Here is a 27,779-nt window from a genome sequence, read left to right on the forward strand (position 1 = left end):
GAGGGGTGATTGACATGACAGGGGAAGGGGTAGAGAGGACAATGTAGCCTCCAGCTCCCTGAAGCCATGTGGGGTGGGTGAGGACATGCACATTTGTCTGGTGCCTCCCAGGCTACCTCTTCCCACTCCCGTTGCCTAACATTGCTTGCATTTCCGATAGGCAGGAAGAGGAGTTTTCCTTGAAGAGTGGACTTGAGGAGGAAAATGAGAATCTGAAAGCAGGGCTGGCCTTAGACCTAAGCAGTATGAACTCAACCCTGGTGTCCCTGCTGTCACCGATAGCCCTCAGACTCTACACCAGGAGGGATGGTCAGCCTGTGGTCAGCAGAAGTGCTGTTATACCACTCCTGACTTACACTGGCTACACATGCAAAGTGAAGAGGCTAAACAAGCTTGAAAACAAAGTTGAATAACTAGAGAAATATTTTGGCCTTAATTATTTCGATGTTACCATATAGTTTGCTATTGAGAATAACCATCAGGCTTCTGGGCTTCCCTGGTGGCGCAGTGGTTGAGAGTCCGCCTGCCGATGCAGGGGACATGGGTTCGCGTCCCGGTCCGGGAAGATCCCACATGCCGCGGAGCGGCTGGGCCCGTGAGCCATGGCCGCTGAGCCTGCGCATCCGGAGCCTGTGCTCCGCAACGGGAGAGGCCGCAACAGTGAGAGGCCCGCATACCGCAAAAAAAAAAAAAAAAAAAAAAAGAATAACCATCTACAAAGTAGCTTTAAAAAGCAATTTCTTTTCATTCCCTTTTGCCTCACCGAGGTGGCAGTAATTCAGGCAGTAAACAGAAACTTCAACAAGACAATACTTAGAGTGCATTAAATAAATATAAATTTTATTAAAAACACTCACATAGCGTTATCAGGAATGATATAATAATAAACGCTTTCAAATAACCTGCATTCATAACATTACAATACTTACAGTATTTATAACCATCCTCAGATTTTTACAGACAACCAAACATCTCATGAAAATGAAATGAAACTGTTTTTTAAAAAAGCATAGAAAAATGCACACAGATTCATTATATTAGTGTCAAACTGCAAAAGTTTCCTACACAAGTTAACCACTAGCTTTAGAAGTGAACTGTACACCACTGTGCGTCAATCAAGATGAAAAATTCATTCAAGTAAAGTTGACACCACTCAGAAGCATTTTCAAGTATGGCTATATAGTCAACCTGATATTCCTATATAAGCAAATTGGAGATCTGCTTTCCATTCATTCTGAGGCAGGTTTGATATTTACAATTATAGATCTGATATTTACAATATGCCACTCAATTTCCTCTCTTCCTCCCTACCTAACCTCTCCTCAACCCCCCAAACTATACTTCCTGCTCTTGTTGGCCAGCAGTTTGACAAATGACAGTGGAGGATACAGAAACCAAATATTCACTCATATCGGGATGGCTGACTCAAAACCAACAAATGTGCATGAAGTAATCAAATATTTGGGGTGAGATATATGGTATACGCAAAATATTAAAATCATGCAGTTTGACAAATACAAAACAAATGTTCTTGAAATGCCTGTAAATTGGTTACAGCCAAAAACTGAAGACATTTTTTTAAAAGACAAAAGCCAAGTTATGAAGATTTGACCAATAAAACTCAAAGGCCTGTGTTGATTAAGAATTTATTTGAAATGTTAGTAAGCTAAAATGTACACAGACTAAGACATCATTGTACAGCTGATTGCACACCATCCCCCTAAGTGTTTTGTTTGTGTAGAGAAGTCCTCATGGATCGGTGCCTGTATTGGTTACAGGATCAAAACATCTTTATTTAGAGAGTTAAGGACTCTAGCCAACAGTCACTTGCCAAACTCCTGCCTTACAATTTTCCCTTTATCAGCTCAGTGCATTCTATTTTCATGTAATTTTTTTTTCTGCTTGAAACAGTCAAAAGATTCTCCAAACTCTTAAAATGCTTTTCTTTACAATAAAAAGAGCCAACAGATTTACAAAATTAGTTTTAGTTACATCAGGACATATACAAGTAAAATAGGAGGGATTCAAAATAAAAGGGTTAAATCCCTGAAAAAGAATATATTTATTAACCTACAACAATTTTACATAAACACAGGTGACATGTTGGCATAAGGAGAACATGAGCTGAAATATCCCTGAATTTTTAGAACAAAAGGTTGAAGTTCAAGTTATACTTGCTAAGAAATCAAGTATTGAAAAAAGGTATGCTTTTTTTTTTTTAATAAAAAAAAGACTTGGAAAAAAATGATGGTACACAATGCTATAAGCTTTCACTCTCAGTTCAATATCCTATTGCCAAACTAGTGTTGAGGTATATGACAAATAGGAACATCACTCAAACCTTTAATGAATTCTTAGCTCACATTATGATATATAGCAGGCTGAGTAGCACCATCATGATGTGAATTCTGCTTCAAATCCATATATATATATATATATATATATATATTTAATTTCTTTTTACAGTACTAAAATACTAAAGCATTGCGTTAAAAAAGTTTTGTTTACAATTTAATTTACTTACTATACATCTCTTTCACTTCTTTATACAAATTAATGATTTTAAACCACCACAGCAAACCAGCTGCCTGTTTTTTTTTTCTTTTAATTAATAGATTCACATGGAACTAACCCTGTTTATTAATCTTATGCAGGCATCAGTCTGCTCAGTCTTCCTGGTAAAGAGGACACTTAAGCTAAGAAATGACAACATCACAACGTACAATTATCAACACAAAGGCAGCGCTGAAGAGCATACAGATCCATAAAATAGCATTGCTTAAGTGAACTAGCTTTGTTGAGTCTGTAGCATGCGGTTAATCACTACCTGCAGTTAACAGAAAATTCTTAGAACTCTACATATTTGAGCAATGAACTTGTCATACAATTTTGTACAAAACTGTTTTACAGTATAGCATGTGAGATGAGCACCAGAAAACATGTGTTTTGTGGACTAATGTATTCCCTTGAATCCAATAAGTCCCGTTTTGGATTTAACTGGCTGTAATAAAAATGGACACATTGCTCATCAGCAGATGCATGGCTAAAAGCAAAAATATTTTAAAAGCTTTGTTTCCTTAAAAAAATCAACTTTGCATTCTAAAATGAAAGTAAACTTTTTTTTTTTTAAAACGTCTCAGTACCTTAGCATTGTTCAAGTTGTCAAAGCTTAGGTAGACAAAGTGCTTCTAAAACACCATTTAAAATATTTATAGATATACATGTTTGTGCACATATACATATTTGTGTGTATATATATATATATGTACATATATATGTTTATTGTCCTACAAGGACTTCACTGGATGAGCAAAATCCAGAGGCCTTTAAAATGTCCACATTTTAAAAACTAAGCTTGTGTAAGAATAGGTAATTATGATTAAAAACTTGAATGAAAAGGTACCCCCATTATTCAAGGGCATTGCAGTACACTGATAGCATCTTGATGATATAAAGGCATTAATTTTCAACTGTTAAAGACACCATTTTCTTAGCACCATTTCTTAGAACATCCAAACAAATTCAGTGTTTTGCTGTCTATTCATTTATGTTCCTGTAGCTATTTTGATAAATAAAAGTTAATATTAAGATTACAGTAAAAACTGCATGTTAAAAAGCCATAATTCCAGTATTTCAGTACATTGTATATTCAGCACCAGATGGTATTTTAAGATTCCTGCCCCTGTAATACTACAGTACTTGTTTGATTTGTGTTCCACGACTATGCAAACTTGGTATTATTAAAAGTGGTCACAGATGTGTAGAGCTGTAAAGGGGGGGAAATATCACATTTAAATATCATCTCATCCAATAATAGAACCAGTGTTTAAAAATGTAAATTGTGGAACACTTTCTTCTCCACCTTCTTTTTGCATAGAATGCTTTGGTCTTTTGCCTAGATTCCATCTGTGACCACTTAGGAGTCAGTGGAAATTAAGTGCTATGGTAAGATGACCTCTTTCTTTGCTGGTGAGCTGAGGTTCCTCTCACCACATTTGTCAGGAATACTGTGTCCTTTCCCCACTGCCCACATCATGAGAACTACACTATGGACAGACTGGTTGTGGTCTTTTCAAATGAGGTAACCACAAGGGGCGACATCATATATATCTGTTGTAAGGCCCCGTGACCCTAGTGAAGGCGTATGGAGATGTAGTTACTGTGGAGTCTGTGGTCACGGACATGGTCCTTTCGGCAAGGGACTTGATGAAGCGCAGGTACGTGGGCTCGGCAGGTTCATGCGGCTCAGTGGGCTCCCGTTTCACTTTTTTGCCGTGGGTTTTCTGAGGCACATAGTCTGGGCCATACTTTTCACACTCTTCCTCTTTCTCGCGGGCTTTCTCGGCCATTTTGGCTTCCCAGAGCGCCAAGCCATGTTTTGGCTCATTCATGCTCTTGTGCTGGTAGAAGACGAGTGAGATCCTGGTGGGGTGATTCCTGTTGGGATTCTTTAAAGGGGTGGTGGCGTGCAGCTCGCGCTTTGCACACTCGATGAGAATGGACCCATGAGTCGGAGCCACAGCCACTCCCCCAATGTCAGGGTCCAGGAAGCTCTGCTCGCTATCAGACCAGACCTCGTCATTGTCCTCGGCAGCACAAGGCTGCTTTTCCTGACTGCCAGCGTCGTGTACTTTGTGGAAGCCTTCTTGGACAGAAGCAGCTCCATCATGGTTAAGACCTGGAAGCGTCTTAGATAACCCATTCGCCGTGTGGGAGAGCACGTCATTCTCCTTGTTTGGGAGATGCAGGGCATGAAGAGAGCTGTTGAACATGCTCGGAGCTGCACCGTAGTTATGGATTAAATGAGAAGGTGGGTGAGGCTCACCATTTTTATAGTCTGTGTTTGGATTGCTCAGATTGGGTGGTAATCGAGAGGCAGCCCCCATGAAGTGGCCATCCATCTCATGAGCGGAATAAGGAGGAAATGTACCTACGTGGTGTACATTTGGTCTAAGAGTACAACTGCTGAAGGCATCTCCTTGTATATTTTGGTTTCCGTAACCTAAGTACTTAGAAGTAAAACTCTGGCTATTTCCGAACCTCGGCTGGTAAAGCGTATGGATGGGTGGTAGATTTAGCTTAGACAGAGGATCTTGGTTTGGATACCTGTACAGATCCATGGGCTGAGACTGGGGAGAATAGGAACCCAGATATTGGGAGCACTTGTCCATTGATATGTTTCCATTGCATTGATATGATGATGGATATTGGTTATTCTGATTCAAAAGCCCAGGGTAGGGGCTCATGGGATTAGAAGAATTCAAATATGAACCTGCAGCTTGGGATGAGGTGGAATAGAGGTTCATAGAGTTAGCGCCTCCATAAATATCTGAAGTGTGTGAAGAGCTTGGATAAGGACTAACTGGATTGGGCCTTCTCGTGTATAGACTGGTGGATCCAGAAGTGTAAGAGCTGACAGACTCTGACTGAGGGTTATCAGTGAAGGGGTGGTGTGGCTGCTGCAGCTGTGGTGGCTGCTTCGGTGGCTGTGGAAGCTGCTTCTGCAGTTGAGGCTGGGGCTGCTGCATGACTGGTCCTGAAAGTCGCAGAAGTTCTGTGGACAGGATAAGAGAGAGCGAGGACAAACATGCTTGATCAGCCCTTTATGAGAACTGGGGAGGATGCCTACATGTATGTGAGAACCATCAGTAGAATTATGCAACACCCATCACATGAGGACAAGAGCAATGTCAGAGCTCTCTAATCACCGCCTGGCATCATTTTTTGTGTCTAAAGCATTAGAAATAAAATGGCAGAGCACATAGTAGTACATTTTGGTAAATGGTGAAAAATGTAATAAAACATCCAAAAGCCATTCCATTGAGAGCATCGTGTTCTCTGGAGCTTCTGCGCGTTTGATCAAGCCACACTCTCTACTTGAAGTGCCCTGCCATCTCCCTGCCCTTCCTTGACACAGTTATGCCTTCCTCAAGGAAGCCGTCTATAAACCCAACTTCTAGTGCTTTTGTAATACTTCGTCATAGCCACTGCAAACATCAGTCAGATAAAGCAACAGTCATAACGTACTGGAATTATCCATTTTTAGTCCCCTCCTCACCTCACTGCAAAGTAGTCCCTTGAGGGAAAGGACCATGTCTTATTTTACTTTATTTCTCCATTGCCTGGCATGCAATCAAATATGTTAAATAGGTAATGTAGCAAAAAATTTGTTATGGAAGATTCAGCAATGCTATGAGGAAAAGAATGACATTCATTTAAATGCCCAAAGCACCTTATACAATTGGCAAACCCTATTTCATTAGCGTGCTTTCCAGGAAGGAAATCAACACAGTTGTAGATACAACTTTAAAGGAACTTTCAGCTTTGTAAATGAAACTTTTAAAAGTCATACTTCTGTTTCATGACCACACTTAAAAGAAAGAGTAATATGAGATGAGAACAGATAAATGGAGCCGCAATGGCGTCCTGAGAACTGAAACAATCACTGCAGAGGCCAGTTAGAAGGAACTAGACACAAAGTTCTAACTGATTGTACTTTATAGCTAACTTAAAAGAGATATCAGGGAGTGGATAGGATTTACTTCTCTTAGTGTAAGTCAACCAATCAACAAATGTTTATTAAACATCTTTGACATATTATTCTAAATTAGTTTTATCCTTGAGCTTCAAAATCAATCAGTAGGGAGATGTGACTTTGTGAAGCAAAGACGGTTGGTTCTAAGCAGAGCATTATACTAATGCAAAAGATATGCATTTTTCTTTTGTTAATAGCTAGGCCAATACCATCTCTGAAATTTGGATATGGACATCACATTGTATGATTTCTCCTTTTAGAGTCTTAACTATAGACAAAGCAAGAAACAGAATATCTACTAGCATTGATAAATAATGCTCTATTGCTACTACTATAGATGTGATCTATTTTGATGGGTAAAAGCTTTTTAAGAGCTATATGTGGATTCCCCTGGTACACCTCAGCCTCAACATGGCTAAAGAAAGGTATCTTATTCTCCTGGCCTTCCCTCATAAATCTTATTTTCAAACTTACCTCAATAAATAGTACTGTTTTAATTATCTAGGCTTATAACTTTGGAGTCATCCTTAAGTATTTTTTCTCCTTCATTCTAATGGTTTGTCACCATCGTATTGATAATCATTTTGGAAGAGTTCGCTTCTGTCATCTCTTGCTATGTCTTCATTGCTACCACCAAAATTCAAGCTCTTATTACCTCACTCTTGGTTTACTGCATCAATCTCCAAACTATTAGTTCCTCTACCTCTAATTTGGCTTGTCTGTCATTGATGGATGAACACTAATTTCACCATATCACTTACCATAAAACTTTGCCATTTATTATAGAATAAAATCCAAACTTCTCCCTCACACTGGGGCTGATGCAACACCTCACTACCATCTCCAAGAACAAAGCCTGGGCCTTGCTACTTTAGAGAAAATTCTAGTACAGAACTAAGACCATGATCGAACATAACCTTCCAAAGTTAACAATGTTCGTTTTTAAAATAAGTGTCACGTAACATACAGTGCTTCACATTAAATTTACCTGCCAACTGTTTCACCTGGCTTCCATTTTCGATCTGTTTGGTGCGAGAGGAGGCTGACTTTTCCTTTTCATTCTTATTTGTGCTGCTCTCCAAAGAGGAAAGCTTTTCAGCCGCAGCTTTCTTGGCTTCTAGTTTCCTTTGTCGGCATGTCTTGACTGGCTCTGCTAACATCCTGACTTTCCGTCGAAAAGAACTCAGTACCTGAATGGCACCATTTCGTTTTTTCTCCTCCTGAGCTTCTACGCTCCCAAACTCATCCACATCAGAGACTTTGTAGAGAGGCAGAACGTGGAGCTGCTCATCCTCAGGTTTTCCCCCAATTTCTCGATTGTCTTCTCTAGTGAGGGTGCATACCTGGCAGGGAAATGAGACAGCACAGACTCAGTTTCAGTCCAGATGACAGCTGGTGTGTGTGTGCGCGTGTTTTCCCTTCTCAGTATTTACATTTGTGGTGCTGGCCTAGTGGACCAGATTGGTTTGTTACCATAAAACCACGATTGTCTGTTATTAACGAAAATTGCATCAAAATGTACATCAAGATAAACAAGTTCATGTTGACATTTTTTTTTTTTTTTTAATCTATCAGGAACCGTTACAGTCACTGCAGTGACACTGTTCTTCACATACATTTCTGACTAAGGGAAGAAGCTTCAAAAAGAAGCTACAAGTTTCCTCTACCAAATGACTTCCTCTGCTTTTGGTGACATCACATTCACCTCATCTCATACTTTGTACACAAAGAGATTTCACATCTTTCCTCACAGCTAACTCTCCTTAACTGTGTTTAAGAAATTTCCACAGGATACCAAAGTGAAATCTAAATAATGTAAAATTGAAGATTTGATTGATACAGGTAATATTTAAGTTAACACTGCTTCTACCTTTCTTTTCCCTCCTCTGTACTTCATGAAATCTAACTTACTGTCTCTCTTCTCACTCATTTCTCTTCTGAAAAGAAAAAAAAAAAAAAGCTACTTCTGCTGCTTTGATAATTTGATGGTACTTTATTTCTTTTGTTGGCCACAATCACATTGGCTTTGATGAAAGATTGTTTGTTGGTTTTAAAATACTAGCTTTTAGTATTTAGTGTTTTTAATTAACGGAGAAAATGCGACCACAGTTATTTAAAACCCAAGGTAATACAAAATCATTGAAATATACTCTTGAAAGGAATGTGATGATTACATTAGATTTACCTTTATAAATAAGTTTAACATGGAATGGTATTAAAATGAGCATTTCACTTCGTACACATAAGTCTTCCCAAACAAATCCTTGCCTCTGAGCACTTGTAACCTTTTCCCACAATTTATCCCTACTCGCTTCTACCTCTCCAGTGCTGCTTTCCATTTCACCTCACAGAACCTGTGACCTATCAGAGACAAATTCCCCTTCAATCAAAAACTTTCTCATCCTCTGCCCACTCTCCATCACCTTGCTGGAGAGAAACCTGGTTATCTTCAAGACCTACTGTAGCTCCAGCTATCATTTATTTCTTCTACTTCCCAGAATCTAGCAGAACCTCCAAATGATGAGCAGGTGTTCAACACCTGGTGAGTGACGGTGTTAGATATTGTGGATGGTAAGTCTCATGTTTGTTCTCCTGCATCAGAAATCAGCAAACTAGGGCCTGTGGCCAAACTGCCTTGCAGCCTATTTTTGTATGGCCAGTGAACTAGGAATGGTTTTTTTGCATTTTTAAAGAACTTTTTATTGAAAAAATCCCAAACAAAGAATATGACAGAGATCCTATGTGGCCTGCAAAGCTTTTAACAGAAAACTTTTCCAGCCCCTGCTCTAGACCAATACCTTCTTTGTTTCTCAACAAAAATTTCACACCAGATTCCTCGAATTAATTCCACTACTGCCTCCTATCTCTCTGAATTCTTTTCTACACTATAATTTAACTATAGTGCCTGCCTGCTATTTTCCATGTTAGGTCTCATTGGTCATCTTCCTCAATTACACCTGTATCCATGTTGATAACTCATTAGGTTGATTAATTTATAGTTTCTGTACTTGAGCTTTTTCGTTCTTTATCTCCACTTTGAGTCATCTCTTTAGGTGCAAGGCCACACGCTGGGTTTTGATGGTACGCAACACTGCTCCCCCCTAAGATGGATCCATTTTCTCCCCTTACCAAAGCCTTCAAATACAAGGACCAATCCATTTTACCCACTGTAATATGGACTTACAACGGGTTCTTTTGCACTTTGAACCTTCTGTAGTAGTTGGTGTGACATCGACGATGCATTTTTCATTTATACTTTTCTCTGCGGGGTGGACTGGTACCTTAGCTCGTATATGGCTTTTTGCTTAACTGATTATAACCTACTAGATATCTGACAGTGAATTTTGAAAGAAGTGTTTTGGGCATCTGATTGTAGCTGGAGAGCCTTAGTCACTGGTTTAGATTAGCACCAAGAATTTCCATGTGTTTTTTTTTTTTTTTTTTTTTTTTTTTTTTTTTTTTTGCGGTACGCGGGCCTCTCACTGTTGTGGCCTCTCCCGTTGTGGAGCACAGGCTCTGGACGCGCAGGCTCAGCGGCCATGGCTCACGGGCCCCGCCGCTCCGCGGCATGTGGGATCTTCCCAAACCGGGGCACGAACCCGCGTCCCCTGCATCGGCAGGCGGACTCTCAACCACTGCGCCACCAGGGAAGCCCAAGAATTTCCATGATTTTCACATGCTTGTCAATACAGTTTTCCACTAATGTGACATGCCAACCCGTTATGAGTACTAGTTATGCAAAACAAGGTCACCTTGCAATAGCAATCATTCATGAAAACACTGTTCTCTGCAGGGACACCGGCAGAAAACATATTACTCTAAATGCTGCTAACTTCCAGTCCTCTACTCTTCAACAGGACATGCTGCTAACCTCTCCTCAGCACCACTTACCAATGTGCTGCCATTCTGCATGTTGTGCAAGTCTCTATGGGCATGAGCACAGAAGTCCAAACATGCAGTGACCCCTGAGAATGGACGGCCTTCCTTCAGACCCAGACGGCACTCTGGTGCTCTGTGTTCATATTCAATCTGAAAAACGGAAGCGAGTGTGTGACTGGGGAAGTACTCAGACATTTCAAATCTTTAGGCACACATTTGACAAAAAAGTACAGGACCTGTGTACTGAGCAGGTCAAAAAGGTTCCTTAGTATTATATTTTATATCCCCAAATACAATGGAATGACACAAAATAGAGCAAATGCCTTGACACAGTAAAGTTATTTAATAGTGTTACTGAGATATAATTGACTTACACTTTAAATATATGCTGTTTATTATACTATTTGATTATATATATACACACACATACATATACATACATGAAACCACTACCACAATCAAAATAATGTACATATCTATCATTTCCATAAGTTTCCTCACACCTCTTTATAATTCATGCTTCCCACTTTGTTCCCAGGAAACTACTGATCTGCTTTCTGTCACTAGAGATTATTGTAGTTTGCATTTTCTAGAATTTTACATAAATAAATCCATTTTGAGTTGATTTTTACATAGGGTGTGAGATTAAGAGTCAAAGAATTTTTTTCCATATGGATATCCAACTGTTCAAACACTGCTGGGTAAAAAGTTTACACTTATCTCATTGAATTGCCTTTGTTGAAAATCAATTGACCATACATGTTGAATCTATTTCCAGACTCTCTATTCTGATCTTTTGTTATGTAATGGTGTGCTGGTGTGTGTGTGTATGTATGTGTGTATATGCCAATAATCAACTGTCTTGATTACTAGTAAATGTGGATTTGTAGTAAATCTTGCTATCAGGGAGTATAGGTATTCAAATTCTGTTCTTTAAAAAAAAAGTTTGACTATTACAGGTTCTTTACATTTCTATTTATTTTAGAATCACCTTGTCAATTCCTTCAGAACACCTGGTGAGATTTTGATAGTTCATGTACTGAATCCATTGATTAATTTGGGGAAAACTGAAATCTTAATAATACTTAGTCTTGTGATCCATGAACATGGTATATCGTTCCATTTAGGTCTTTATAATTTCTATCAGAAATGTTTTGTAGTTTTCAGTGCACAGATCTTGCACATTTTTGTCAGATATATATTAAGAATTTCATATTTTTGATGCTATTTTAATTGTTATTGGTTTTCATTTCAATTTTTAATGGTTTATTGCTAGTATAGAGAAATACAATCGATTTTTGTATTTTGCAGCTGTGCTAAACCACTTATTAGTTCTAGGAAGTTTTTTGGTAGACTCTTTGGGACTTTCCACACACATGTTGTCTGCAAATAAGGATAGTTTTATTTCTTCATATTCAATCTGTATCCTTTTTATTTTCTTTTTCTTGCCTATTTCATGGTCTAAAATTTCCAGTTAGATGTTCAACACAATAAGATACAAGGATATATTATACAGCACAAGGAATATAGCCAACATTTTATAATAATTATAAATGAAGTATAATCTTTAACAATTGTGAATCATTATGTTGTACATGTAAAACATATAATATTGTAAATCAACTATACCTCAATTTAAAAAATTAGGTTGTCACAAAAAGTTTGCTGGCAAGATGAGAACTATTCTTGAAAACATCCCTTGAATTTTCTTAAGCAAACATTCATTTGATAAAGAGTAAAAAGTATTTATTTTTATTATTGTATGACAATTGTATATTAAATTTATGTTTATAAATATGGCACAGAGAACATCGTCAACAAATAGTAAAACCTACTTGAGAAGTTAAAGAAAAAGATTTTAACTAGAAGTGGTGAGAATGGATATGCTTTTCTTGTTCCCAATGTATAATGTGTTTTTAAAAAAAATTTAGCTTTCCATTTACTGAGTTTTCACAGATGGCAAAGCCTACCTTAGGTAATAGGCATGATCCCATCACAATAAAATAGCATTAAAAAGTTTCATGTCACAAAATGGAGCAAAGAAATTACAGTTCCACCTAGCTGAGCAAGTTAAGGAATGAAATGCTTCTTTAACTTGCTGCTTTACCATAAAAACACTAAATACTTTAGTTCTTTCACCATTATGTGTGATGTTAGTTTTAGGTTTTTAATCTATGCCCTTTATCAGGCTGAGAAAGTTTCCTTCTATAGATGTTAAATTTTGTCAAATGCTTTTTCTCTATCTATTGAGATAGTTTTCCTCATTATGTTGGTTAATATGGTGAATCACATTGATTGATCTTTGAGTGTTAAATGAACCAGCTGCTCCTGAAATAAACTCCATTTGATCATAATATATTATCCCTTTTACACATCGTTGGATGTATTTAGATGAAATTTTGTTAAGAATTTTCACATCAGTATTCATGAATATCATTGGACTTTATTTTTTCTTTAATGCCCTTGTCTGACCAGGATATTTCCAGCCTCATAGAATGAGTTGGGAAGTACTTACTCCTTTGCTACTGTCTAGAAGAGTTTCCATTGAACTATTCTTTCTTTCTTAAATAATGAGTGAAATTTGGAAGGGAAATCATCTGGGCCTGGAGTTTTCTTTTTGGGAAAGTTTTTAATTACAAATTCAATTTTTAAATAGATATAGGACTATTCATGGTACTTTTTCTTTAGTAAGCTTCAGTAATTTGTACCTTTCAAGGACTTTGCCCATTTCATCTAAGTCATTTAATTTATTTTCATAAAATTTTAATAATGTTTTCATTATTATTCTTTTACTATCTGTAGGATATATAATGGTGTCTTATCTTTAATTCTTGATATTGACAATTTGTACCTTCTCATTTGTTCTTGAACAAATTGACTAAAAGTACTAGCTTTTGGTTTCACCGATATATTCTGTTTTCTGTATTCTATTTCATTGATTTCTGTTCTTACCTTTAGTTTTTCCTTCTTTCTGCCTTTTATATGGCTAAAGTTGCTCTTTTTCCAAGCTTCATAGGATATAAACATAGATCATTGATTTGAGACTTTTATATAACATTTCTGATATAAATGTTCAATGCTATAAATCTTTCTCTAAGTGAGCTTCATAGCTGCATCCCACACATTTCAATGTCACATCTTCATTTTCATTCAGTTTGAAATACTTTCTCCCTTGTGATTTATTCTTTGGCCCATAGGTCATTTAGAAATAAGTCACTAAGTTTCCAGATATTTAGGGATTTTGTAGGTATCCTTCTGGTACAGATTTTCAATTTAATTTCATTGTGATCAGAGAACATATTTTTTGGCTTTTAAATTTATCAATACTTGTTTCATGACCCAGAATATAAATTATCTTGGTAAATCATCCCTGTATATTTGAAAATACTGTTAATTCTGTCATTGCATGGGGAGTTCTATACATAACATCAATTTCGTTAAAAGTGTTGTTCAAGTCTTCTGTCCCCTTACTAATTTTCTGTCTACTTGTTCTAATGGTTTGAGAGAGATATATTGAAAACTGACTGTATCTGTAGCTTTGTTTGTTTTTAGTTGTATCAGTTTTTGTTTAATAAAATTTAAAGCTCTTATTAGATGCATAGTTAGGATCATCATACTCTCTTGCTAAACTGACCTTTTTATCATTATAAAATGATCCTCTTTATAATATTCTTTGCTATGAAATCTACTTTGCTATTAATATCACTCCAGCTTCCTTTTGATTGACATTAGCACGGTATTTCTTTCTTTTTTTTTTTTTTTTTTTTTTTTTGCAGTACGCGGGCCTCTCACTGTTGTGGCCTCTCCCGTTGTGGAGCACAGGCTCCGGACATGCAGGTTCAGCGGCCATGGCTCACAGGCACAGCCGCTCTGCGGCACACGGGATCCTCCTGGACCAGGGCACGAACCCGTGTCCCCTGCATCGGCAGGCGCACTCTCAACCACTGCGCCACCAGGGAAGCCCAAGCACGGTATTTCTTGGTTCTTGCTTTTTTAAATATCACAATTGTTCTGTATCAATGTGATTATTCAATATCACAAGCTCTGCCTTTTAATTGGGAGTGTTAAAAAAATTTATATTTAATGTGGTTTTTGATATGGCTGGGATTAAATATACCATTTGCTATTTGTTTTGTATTTGTTTTAGTTTTCTTTTAGTTCCATATTTTAAAATATGTTTTGGGATTAATTCCATTCTCATCTCTTTACTGGGGGATTACTTATACATTTTTTGTTAGTGGCTGCCTGCTTTAAGGTTTACAGTGTAGTGTACAGTCTATATTCAAGTAATATACCATTCCATCCATATATGACATAAGAATCTTACAACAGTATACTTCCAATCCCCAAGCCTCTGTGCTATTTTTATACGTTATAAATCTTAAATTACATTTTAAATATATTTTAAAATAACAAACTATCTTGTAAAGAAATTTTTTAAATAAGGGGAAGAAGTCTTTTTACTCGCATATCTACTATTTATGATGTTTTCATTCCTTTTTGCCAATCTAGATTTCTATCGTATCATTTTTCTTTCTATCAGAGGGCTTCCTTTAACGTTTTTGAAGTTTTAGTCTGCCGGTGGTGGTAAATTATTTCAGCTTTTGTATGCCTGAAAAAAAAAATCTTTATTTTTGTCTTCACTTTTGAGAGTTGTTTTTACTGGTTATAGATTTGTAGATTGATAGTCTTTTTTTTTTTTCTTTCTGTACTTTAAGGATGTTTTTCCTCTTTTTTCTTGCATCTTTCTCAGACTTTAAGTCTTGTGCGTGTGTCATCCATTTTTTCCCTATAAGTAATGTCTTTTTTCCCCCATCTACTTTTCACATTTTCTCTTAATCAAAGCAAGTTGATTTTAATGTGATTTTATATAGTTTCTTAATCTCTCTTCCCCCCCCCCCCCACCATTTGGGGCTTGCTGAGCTTCTGGGATGAATGGGTTTATAGTTTTGAACAAATTTGAAAAATAATTGGCCATTATACTTAAAAATATTTTTCTGTCCTCCTTTTGGGACTCTAATTACACATATATTAGTGTAATAATATTGTGTGATGATGTGATCTAGTTGGCTTTATTCTGTTCCTTGAATAAAAATGTATACAAAATCTAGCTGGTCCTTAGACTCATGCCATCTCATAAGAAGTACCATGCAGGGGTCTGTGAATGGATTACTGGAAATTTATCTCTATGTCTGGAAGACAGTTCTAAGTGCATGGCTTTCTGATGGTGTAAATCTGTGCTGTTCAATACGGCAGCTACTAGCCACATGTAGCAATTTAAATTTAAATTAATTAAAATGAAAAGTTCATTAACTCAATTGCACTAACCGCATATCAAGTGTTCAGTAACCACATGCAGCTAGTAACTACTGTTCTGAACAGTGTAGACAGAAAATATTTCCATTGTCAAAGAAAGTTTTCTTGGTTTAAAATGTCATCTCCACACATGACGAAAGCACATGATTTTGAGATTTGAGCCTGCTAATTCAGTCCTAAAGTTTAATGGTAAGATAACCATAGAAAAGATAGAGAAATATAACTCTACTGGATAGACATAAAGGATATTTAAGTTAAGAAAACCTATATTCTAATTCCACGGAGCTAACAGAAGAAATGCTGTGAAGACCCAATGAAGCTTAACTTCAGCAATAAGACTTTATGAAATCAAGGAACAAAGCAAAGAAGAACATTCATATATGAGAAATAAAGGTACTATATTCAGTTGGGGGAAGGAGGCAAATACCAAATAGGAGACTTCCACAGCACCTATAACCTTGATGTGTTATGTATACTGTAGGAAAAGATCACATGGCTGTTTTCTGGGGTCTCTAAACCATGTTAAGACATATGGATAAACTTTCCAGTAGTACCTACCATGCAATATAAAAAACACCTTATTCGTTCTTAGCCATTAGTTGATTTAGTTTATATAGACATTACATTTATTTTTTAATGTATGAATGTATGTATGTATTTAAATTTTATTTTATTGTGGTAAGAACACTTAACATGAGAGCTACACTTTTAACAAATTTTTAAATGTACATTATCGTTGACTATAGGTACGATTTGTACAGCAGATCTGTCGACCTTATTCATCTTGCTTAACTGAAACTTCATGCCAATTGTTTAGTGTATCTATCTACACATTTACTCATATACAAATATTAAAACACATCTAGGGAATTATACCTAATCATCTTGTTATAACTTAAAAACTTGGGGTACCTTCATATTTTAGATATTCCAGGTTCAGGAAATGCATAAAATACTCCAAACAAAAAGTAATAGTGTAGAATATAAATGCTTAGATAATCAAGTTTGTATGAGATAGTCTACAATAGGAATCAAAGGAGTAAGAACATCAATGCTTGTTGTTCTGTCCCTTTCCCCAGTTAAAGCCATTTGATTAATAGCCCCTATAAAAAATTCACTCAACAGAAAATGGCCAAACTTGAAATCTAGCAACATAGACTCAATTTATTTTCTTTTTATAGCTTGATTTATTATTTTGCTCACCAGAATTATTTTACAACAGTAGCAAACCATTCCTTATACTTTTCTGTGACACTGATTAAAATAGGTAAGGTTGTAAAAATAACAATATTAATCCCACTGTTGTTAATAGCATTTAAAATAATTTTCATAGACATTAACATATATCTCTAAATATCTAGGTTGTGACATAAAACAACTTATAGACAGTCATTATTAAAGTTGCGTCCTTTGCTCCCACTTAAAAAAAAAAAAAAAGAATTGAGGTTTGGGGAAAATGTTTAAGTCCACAATGGAAACAAGAATAGCTAAATTGTTGGCTAGAATTGGTGCCCTGTCTGTCTTTGCTATGTAGACTAATCTAGTCCCCTTATAGAGTCTTTAACATTACTAAGTAAATGACAGTGTTTGCAAAATGTGTCATACTTCACGCTTTCCCGTACCCATACTGCTGTGTACTCTGTTCTGAACACCTTCTCATCACCTCAAGCTTTCCTCCATCTATCAATCTTCCTCTTCCTCTTAAATCTTTAACCTCTCCTATTCCATTGCTCCTACCCCCAGTCCTTCCTTCACTGGTTTCTCTTCCCCCACTCACCCCTAAAATGTTAAATATTAAAATCATTAGCCCCTTCTCCTCTTTGTAATCTTCACTCTGAAAAATTGTATTTACTACTAACTACTTCCTGCATTTTGATAATTCCCAAATCACAGTGCTAACCTGGATTTTTCTCCCGATTTTTCTTTTAATTATCCTAGAAGTATGTCAAACCTAGCATGTCCAAAATGAAATTTGTCATCTTCTCCTTATCTCCTCCAAACTTACTTTTCCTCACTGATTCCTAATACTAATACAACCATCTGTCCAAGCCAGAAATTTGGTGGACCCTCAAATTCTCTCTTTTGCTCGTTCTCAAATCTGATTGGTCACTAAGTTTATAAGTTCCACCAAATATCTCACATACTTATTTCATTTTCTCTATCACTACTGATATTTTGTTAAATTAGAACCTTAACGTCTCTTGCCCAGTGATTGCAACAGCTTACTTCTCTAATTTAATCTTCTATAATCTAAGCTGTATTTCATTTATTTGGCTTGAGTGACCTTTTCAAGTTAAATCACTTCACCCTCACCGTCCCCAATATACACTTAGAACACCCCAGTGGTAGGCCTCTTACCTATAAGATAAAGTTCAAAGATCTTTGTATGGCCTCCAAGGCCATTTGTGACCTTACATCTCTACTTTCAGGGAGAACCTTTTTGTTCCTTCAGAAATGTGCATACTTCTATCCCAGCTGTTATCATGTTTTCCTATAGCTGGCATTTTACATATCTCTGTCTCCTCTAAGGAAGGAGTTTTGTAAGGACAGAGAATCTGCACTGCTCATCTTAATGTCCACAGTGACTAAACACAGCATCTGGTTCGTAACAGGCTTTCATTTAGTGCTTTTGCTGTTGATGTTATTGAAACAGTGTAGACTTCACGGTCTTTTGCCTCCTTCACGAGCATTTCTGAACAAATCACCTGGCCTTCCATATAGGTATAACCCAGCACACACTTAGAAAATAGGAAAGGAAAAAGAAAAAGGAAAAATCTAGCAAAATCTGACATATCTCGACACATGTATATACACTTACAAAGTAGTACACCCATAGCTTTACATGTATAGACTTGCTGTGGAAACAGTTAACAGGTGGTTAGAACCTATAGTATGAGCCATATAATTGCAATTAATCACTAAAGTCTGCTTACAGAGATAAAATTATCCATATGAGAACAAGATTAGCAGGTAAAATAGCTTGTGAGCCTTAAAAGCTCATTATCTTTACAGATTAAAAGACCAAAAATATACTCTTTTGGATGGTGTAATTTTCATATATCAAATATTCATATATCAAAAACAGAACACTGCAGTGGTTTCAACAATTAGGAAGAGAAAAAGTTAGAAAAATAAAGGAAAATCGTTGCTTCAAAAATATTTTTGGAAAGATACGCCACCAATAATGAGTAAGTAAAGTGTTCTAATCACTGTCAATAACTGTTTAAACTTACCTGATTATTATATGCATCAGGTGCAAGTTTCTTGTATGTTGGTGCCATAAGAGTGGACAGGTTTTGTAAATGAGACTCCAGTTTCTCTTCCTGTATAAAATGAATAATTCTACATATTAAATTCTAAATCCATTCTATCCATATATGAGAGAGGCTATCAATTAGATTTTTTATACCGTCTCATTAAATATCGGCTTGGCCAAAAAGTTTGTTCGGGGTTTTCCCATAACATTGGCCAACCCAATAACTAAATATCATCTTAACGTGACTATTTCTAAGTGAAAAGCATAGACCTATTTTTGTATGTGCTGTTAAATGTCTAGCTCGTTGGTATTTACATGAGATTAATCAATTTTCTACTTTGCATGCAGATATTTGGCATTTTATTAATATAAGTCTATGCTGGTAGTAGGATTAGGAGAATGAAGCCATACGGTCTTTAAAAGGTCACATTCTCTATTCTTCTCCAATTAGTGGCCGAGGAAGATGAGCTATTGAAAGGATTTGTTTTAATCTATTTCTAATCTTTATATTTTAAATGTTTATAAAAAATAGCATTACAAAATTTGAAATGATCACTCCATAGAACTAAAAATTACTATGTGATTCAAATATGAATAAAACCCTAAGAACTATAATGTGGTATATATGAAAAACTTTGTAAAGTTTACTTGAGAGGAAAAATGTTCAGGTATATTCGCCCCTACCCCCAAGCAAAGAATATGCTTTTTTAAATGGTAGGGGATGATACTCAGGTGTTCTATTCATACTTAGAAGTTCTCATTTCACATTGATATTTCTCTAAAAACCTTGGGAGATGTAAGCAGCTGGCAGAGGTATACTTGCTTGCATTTTAGAAGGTGAGGAGGTTTCTGACTGGAGTCCTCCTACCTAACAGAGGGAGGATGTCACTAGCCATCCCCTGCATTTGTTTACATGAAACAGAGTGATAAACATTTATGAAGTAGTGGAGAAAATGGTCTCCAGTGTGAAAATTAAAAGTGTAAGACAGCAGGCAAAATTGCTATTCATTAGGTTTATCAAATATTTGTGTTTTCTTATGCAAAGAGGATATCTAGCACATTAATACAGCTTATTAAAATGTTACGATTCTACGAAAAATTTATATCACGACTTGAAGAGCTTTTGCACTTTATTAAACTTCCACTTACTATTATAGTCACAAATAATAAAGCTAACAAATTTTTCAAAGGGACATATAAAAATTATATCAATAGTATAATTGCATATTTCAACTGCATTTAAAATTTGAAAAAAATTATAACATGTATAGATTTACTAAAAATTTGATCATATATGAATGCTAAATATACTGAGGTTTTCTGATTATTCAATTAGCATACTCTAGAATACCATGCTACACAAAAGTTGTTAAACGTGATACCAATCTACAAGTTATATTTTGAGAAATATATATTCTAGAGAAGGACAAACACCCGTGATGTCAATGAGAAATCAATGTTCATTTATTTCAACTACACCTTTATATTAAAATCTAAATATGTTTTAGTTACTTGAATGCATTTATTATAGTAACATTAAGGCATCAGATCTCATGGGTTGAAACTGTGACTAGAAATGGACTTTTATGAATGTGGCAGTCACGAACATGATTTCTATAATTCAGGTTCAAAAGATGAAAGTTCTAACACTGAAGTAGTAATATTTAGTTTTAATATGGAAATGACAGCTGTGTGAAACTCTGGAGTTTACATAGAAGACAATAAGTGTAAAAGGCCATAAGTATAGTTTATGTTGATCAAACTTTATTACTTTAGTATCACATGGTTGTTATTATGCTAATTTTTAAAAATATTATTATGTGTGCCTACCGTTTAGCCAAAATTTTACTGATCTATCTCTGAGATGAAATTCCCTGTTAATGAGAGTTTGAGTATATTATATTGTTCACTTCATCTGTGCTCATCAATTCTCCATGAAAAATAAACAGATTATACATCAGGAAGTAAACAAACCTCTTTTGGGTCATCCCCAAGCAGCTTAAATTTTCTTGGGATCTTGCTCCTGGCAAACTTACATCCATTGTAGTACATGCTCCATGAACAACCAAAAGAAAAGGAGGCACCACAGGTCTCTGGGTCCAGCCCCTGACAGGCACACGTTCTCCTGAGAAAGCAAAGAACCAAGTTCATGACTATGGAGAGCACTGTCCAGGCTATAAATCTCATATTCTGGGTGTCTACATTCCAAAATGAACGCAAATTAGTTTTGAAAGAAGTCTAACTCTATATTAAGCGGTGCCACAATCACATTAGAAAAGAACTATTTCGATTGGCTTTAAAAGACAACTTGAACAAATATTTTATTGTAGTATAATACACACAGAGAAAGTACACATAATTTTATAGCTTCTCATCACTCATCACAAATGAAACATACACAAGTGAGTGCCACTCAAACTAAGAAACAAAACATATACTTGCACCCCTAAATCCCGTCTTATATTTCCTTCCAGGCATTGTCCTCCTAACAGTAACTTCTGTCAGAAGAGATTAGCTCTGCCTACTTTTATCCTATACAAAATATACTATATTCCTACTGAATATAGTGTATGTATGTGTGTGTATATATATATGCCTATTTTTACACTATATATACTATAAACCTACTGAATTTAGTGTGTATATAAATGTGTGTGTGTATATATATAGTTTTGCCCATTTTTATACAACGTATAGTATAGTACACACACATATGTATAGTTTTGACTATTTTTATACTACATATAGTATGCTATATATTTCTATACTGTAGTATAAAAATAGGCAAAACTGTATGTGTATATGTATATATATGTACACACATACATACACACATACATACATAACATACACATGTATATGCAGTTATCTAGTATAAGCTTATTTGTGTCTTCTTTTCTTCAACATTGTTTGGAATATCTATCCACATTGTTGCATGTAGTTATACTTTATATTGATGTATTTATTCACTGAGTACAGTTTCTATTATATGGATATGCCACAAATTAATCGTCCCACCATTGATGGGCATTTGAGTGCTTTCCAGTTTTTAGCTAAAATACAGTATTGTGACTTCACATCCCAAGTCAGTTATATCCTAAGGGCAACAGACAAACAAGCAAAGAAACCAAACATTAAAAACAGGATAAAACAACCCACTAGGAAAACTATATTCAGTAGGTATTTTTTCACAGCTGTATTGAGGTATAATTGACAAATAAAACTGTAAGATATTTAAAGTATACAACGTGATGATTTGATACAAGCATATATTATGAAAGGATTTTCCCATCCAGTTAATTAACACATCTATCACCTCACATATTTTTTTTTCTTGCAATGAACATTTAAGTTCAACTCTTTTAGCAAATTTCAGTTATATAGTAAGGTGTTATCAACTATAGTCATAGATCCTCAGACCTTACTCATTTTATAACTGAAAGATTATATATATCCTTTTGCCAACCTCTCCCTATTTCCCTCATCCCCCAGCCTCTCACAACTTTTCTACTCTGTTTCTGTGAGTTTGACTTTTGTTTTTTTGTTTTTGATTCCACATATAAGTAATATCAGGTATCTGTCTTTCTCTGTCTGGCTTATTTCACTTAGTATAATCCCCTCCAGATTCATCCATGTTGTCGAAAATGGCAGGACTTCCTTTTTTAAAGCTGAATAATATTCCTCTGCGTGTGTTCACAAACCACATTTTTATCCATTGATGGACACTTAGGTTGTCTCCACACCTTGGTTACTGTGAATAATGTTGCAATTGGAATGCAGATATCCCTTTGAGATAATGATTTCATTTCCTTTGGATACATGTTAAGAAGTGGATCGTTTGTTTATGTACGGCTCTCCTGACCTCACTGGACGGCAGTAGTCTTATTTGTAGTAATGATATTATTTTGAAATTACTTATGTATGTTGTGACATGAAGAAATCATTGTTAATGTCAAAAATAAGAATTTCAGTGTAAGATGAAATAAGTCTAAAGATAAGTAAATACCCTGTAAAAATCCTATGAACAAGAAATAGTATGAACTCACGATATGAATTAAAAAGCTCAGATTTTCTCTTTCAAAAAAAAATTACTTCCTATATCAGTCCACTGAAAATGCCTAAAGTAACAATATCTTTGTAGCAATGGGCACATCTGGACACATACTGTGATCTCTAAATATCATTTCTCATTGAAATGAATGTAGGTTAAAATCCATGAGGGTTTTTTTTCCAAATGAGTTAATAATGATACCAAAAAGAAAAAACAAACTAACTGATCATTTTTGGATGGTTATTACAAAGGCACCAAATCACTATTTTGAAATTTCACAACTAAAGATACTTACCATGCATTATTCTGTCATTTGTTTACAAATTATATTTAATGGTAACCAAACAGTTGATAGTGAAAAGTTCTTTAAAGAATTCCGTCTAATAAATGCAGAAGGAATGTTATAATTAGAAGTTACAATTTTACAGATGTCAGCAAAAACGGCAGAATAAGGATCTCTGAAAATACCCTCCTCCACAAAAGCAAAAGGAAATCTGGTAAATATGGTCAGAATCAACTCTTCAGAAATATGGAAATTAACAAAAGACTTGCAGCAGTCCTGGAAGCATTTCTTCAAGAAAGGCAATGAAATTTTGGTAAGAAGCTAAGCTTTACAGTGTTTTAACTTGCCCTATTTCCACTGTCCCCAGAACTCCATGACACCCTTGAAAACCAACAGCCCACATTTATGGTGAAAATCGGCAGGCTGGCAACCACTGGAGAGGGCAGAATTAGGCTGGATATCCTCCAAAGCCCCATTCCTAGAGAAATGTCATTATTTTACCTATTTGGTAGTTCTCTAGAAGACACCACTGGCAAGGCTTTCTTCATTTGATCTGACTTGGAGTTCACCTATTGTATATAGCCTTTTCCCCACTGGAGATATTTGTTGAAAATAGTCAGAGGCAATTGTTGAACATTGCAGCTGCCTGAGGTCTTGGTAGACAAAACTAGCTAGACTGACCAAGAAAAAGAGAGAAGACCCAAATTACTAAAATATTAGAAATGAAACAGAGGATACTACCAATGACCTTATAAAAAGCATTATAAGGGAATACTATAAAAATGATCTATCAACAGGTTAGATAACTTAGATGAAATGGACAAATTCCCAGAAAGCACAAACTACTGAAACTGACTCAAGAAGAAATAGAAAATCTGAATAGACCTATAACAAAAAGACTGAATTAGTAATCAAAAAACTTCCCATGAGGATAAGCCCAGGAGTACATGATTTTGCTGGTGAATTCCACTGAACATTTAAAAAATTAGCCCCAATCCTTTACAAATTCTTCCAAATAATATAAGAGGGAACCCTTTTCAATGTATTCTATGAATCCAGTATTACCCTGAAACCAAAAACAAAGACATCACAAGAAAACTATAGACCAATATCCCTTATCAATATAGATGAAAAAATCCTCAATAAGATACTAGCAACATATACAAAATAGATACCAGCAACATATACAAAAAGTATACATTATGGCCAAGTAATATCTATCCCAGAAATGCAATGTTGGTCCAATGTATAAAAATCAATCAATGTGAAATACATTAACAAAGTGAAATGCAGAAAAAGCATTTGAGAAAAGTACAACACCCTTTCATGATAAAAATACTCAACCTAAGAATAGAAAAAAAAATCTTCCTCAACCTGACAAAGAACATTTACAAAAACCCTACATTTAGCATCATACCTAATGGTGAAAAGCTGAAAGAAATCAGAGACAAGCAATAGCTGCTTGCTGTTGCTAATTCTGTTCAATATCTACTGTAGGTTGTAGCCAGGGAAATTATGCAAAAGCATCAAAAAAAAAAAAAAAGAAAAAAGTAGACACCTAGATTGGAAATGAAGAAATTAAACTATCTCTATTTGTAGATGACATGATTTTGTATGTATAAATCCTAAGGAATCCACCAAAAAAATCTGGCACTAATAAACTAGTTAAATAAGCTTGTAGGATATAAGAGTAATATATAAAACCCAACTGTGTAAGTGTATCCTGGCAATGAACAATCCAAAAAAAATCAAAACAATTCTACTTAAAACAGCATCAAAAAGAATAAAATATTTGGAAATTTGACAAAAGACGTGTAGGACTTGTACACTGAAAACTATAAAACATCATTGAAAGAAATTAAAAACCTAAATAAATGTAAAGACATCCTGTGCTAATAAATAGGAAGACTTAATATTGTTAAGATGTCAACACTTCCCAATTAATTTGCTGATTCAACAGAACCTCTGTCAAAATCTCAAATGGGGAAATTATTAAGTTCATCCTAAAATTCATAGGGACGTGAAAAGGACCCAGAGTATCCTGTAGGATACTGTAAAGATCCTGTAAAAGAAAAACAGTTGGAAGATTTATACATCCCAACTTCAAAACTTACTATAGCAACTACAGCAATCAACAACATGTAGTATTGGCATAAGGATAGATATGTAAATTAATGGAATAGAAGAATCCTGAAATGACACATACATCTTTGTCAATTTTCAACAAGAATGAGAAGACCATTCAATATGGAAAAAACAGTCTCTTCAACAAATGGAGCTGAGACAACTGGATAGCCACATGCAAAAAAATGAAGTTGAACTCTTATCTCACATCATAACAGTGATCAAAGACCTAAATGGAAGAGCTAAAACTATAATACTCTGGGAAGAAAACATTGGGGTAAATCTTTAATACCCTGGATTAGGCAATGATTTCTTAAATATGACACTGAAAGTACAAGCAGTTAATTAAAAAAAACTGACTTCATCAAAATTTAAAACTTTTGTGCTTCAAGGATATCATCAAATGAAGAGACAACCTACAGAATGAGAAAATATCTGCAAACCATGTATCTGATGAGTTCTAGTATCCAGAATATATAAAGAACTCTTATAACTCAAAAAACAATTGATTTAAAAAGGTGCAAAGATTTAAGAAAGGATTTCTTCAACGAAGATATATGAATAGCCAATAGCAAAGGAAATAATGACTAACATCATTACTCATTAGGGAAATGCAAATCAAAACCATGAGATACACATTAAACCCACTGGAAGGGGTATAATAAATAAAATAAATGAATAAAGGCAGCCAATAAGTAGTTTTGGTGAAAATGTGGAAACATCAGAACCTCCATATATTGTTGGTAGGCATGAAGAGTGGTGCAGCTGTTTTGGAAAACAGTTTGGCAGTTCCTCAAAAAGTTAAACGTAGTTACCATATGACCAAAATTGTCACTGCTAGGTATACACCCAAGAGAACTGAAAATATGTATCTATACAGAAACCTGTACAGAGATATTCATAGCAGCATTATTCATAATAACCAAAAAGTGGAAATAACTAAAATGTCCATGAACTGATGAACAAAGAAAATGTGGTACACATATATGCAATGGAATATTATTCAGCCATAAAAAGGAATAAAGTACTGATTAATGTTATGACATGGACAAAACTTTAAAACATTATAAAGACCTAGGAATAAAATATGTAGGAATAAATTTACCTAAGGAGGCAAAAGACCTGTACTCTGAAAACTATAAGATGCTGATGAAAGAAATCGAAGATGATACAAACAGATGGAGAGATATACCATGTTCTTGGATTGGAAGAATCAATATTGCGAAAATGACTATACTACCCAAGGCAATAAACAGATTCAATGAAATCTCTATCAAATTACCAATGGCATTTTTCACAGAACTAGAACAAAAAATTTTAAAATTTGTATGGAAACACAAAAGACCCCAAATAGCCAAAGCAATCCTGAGAAAGAAAAATGAAGCTAGAGGAATCAGACTCCCTGACTTCAGACTATATTACAAAGCTACAGTCATCAAAACAGTTTGGTACTGGCACAAAAACAGAAATATAGATCAATGGAATAGAAATAAACCCATGCACCTATGGCCAATTAATCTATGACAAAGGAGGCAAGAATATACAATGGAGAAAAGACAGTCTCTTCAATAAGTCGCGCTGGGAAAACTGGAAAGCTACATGTAAAAGAAGGAAATTAGAACATTCTCTAACACCATACACAGAAATAAACTCAAAATGGATCAAAGACCTAAATGTAAGGCTGGACACTATAAAACTGTTAGAGGAAAACAGAGGCAGAACACTCTTTGACATAAATTGCAGCAACATCTTTTTTTGATTCACCTCCTAGAGTAATGAAAATAAAAACAAAAATAAACAAATGGGACCTAATTAAACTTAAAATCTTCTGCACAGTAAAGGAAGCCATAAACAAAACAAAGACAACCCACAGAATGGGAGAAAATACTGATATTTGCAAACAAAGCGACGACAAGGAATTAACCTTCAAAATATACAAACAACTCATGAAGCTCTATGTCAAAAAAACAATGCAATCAAAAAAGGGGCAGAAGATCTAAATAGGCATTTCTCCACAGAAGACATACAGATGGCCAAAAAGCACATGAAAAGAAGCTCAACATCACTAATTATCAGAGAAATGCAAATCAAAACTACACAGGTCAGAATGGCCATCATCAAAAAATCTACAAACAATAAATGCTGGAGAGGGTGGGGAGAAAAGGGAACCCTCATACAGTTGGTGGGAATGTAAATTGGTATAGCCACTATGGAGAACAGTATGGAAGTTCCTTAAAAAACTAAAAATAGAACTACCATATGAGCCAGCAATCCCACTCCTTGGCATGCATCCAGAGGAAACCATAATTTGAAAAGATACATGCACCCCAGTGTT

The 27,779-nt window shown here is 35.4% G+C and overlaps 1 protein-coding gene across 1 annotated transcript in view; it reads right to left on the reverse strand.

The window, feature by feature from the left end:
* Positions 1–3,260: 3,260 nt before the first annotated feature.
* The window catches only part of TET2 (tet methylcytosine dioxygenase 2), a 131,840-nt gene continuing 107,321 nt past the window's right edge, over positions 3,261–27,779 (reverse strand). The window contains exons 7-11 of the mRNA XM_082838410.1: positions 20,961–21,111; positions 18,964–19,053; positions 10,427–10,564; positions 7,524–7,878; positions 3,261–5,554 (exon numbers count right to left, since the gene is read on the reverse strand). Of these exons, the coding sequence (XP_082694536.1) occupies positions 4,101–5,554; positions 7,524–7,878; positions 10,427–10,564; positions 18,964–19,053; positions 20,961–21,111 (2,188 nt within the window). The 3' untranslated portion in view covers positions 3,261–4,100. The remainder of the gene's footprint in view (positions 5,555–7,523; positions 7,879–10,426; positions 10,565–18,963; positions 19,054–20,960; positions 21,112–27,779) is intronic.

Source organism: Leucopleurus acutus (genome assembly GCF_964270905.1).
Source record: "Leucopleurus acutus genome assembly, chromosome: 4".
NCBI classification, from domain to species: Eukaryota; Metazoa; Chordata; class Mammalia; order Artiodactyla; family Delphinidae; genus Leucopleurus; species Leucopleurus acutus.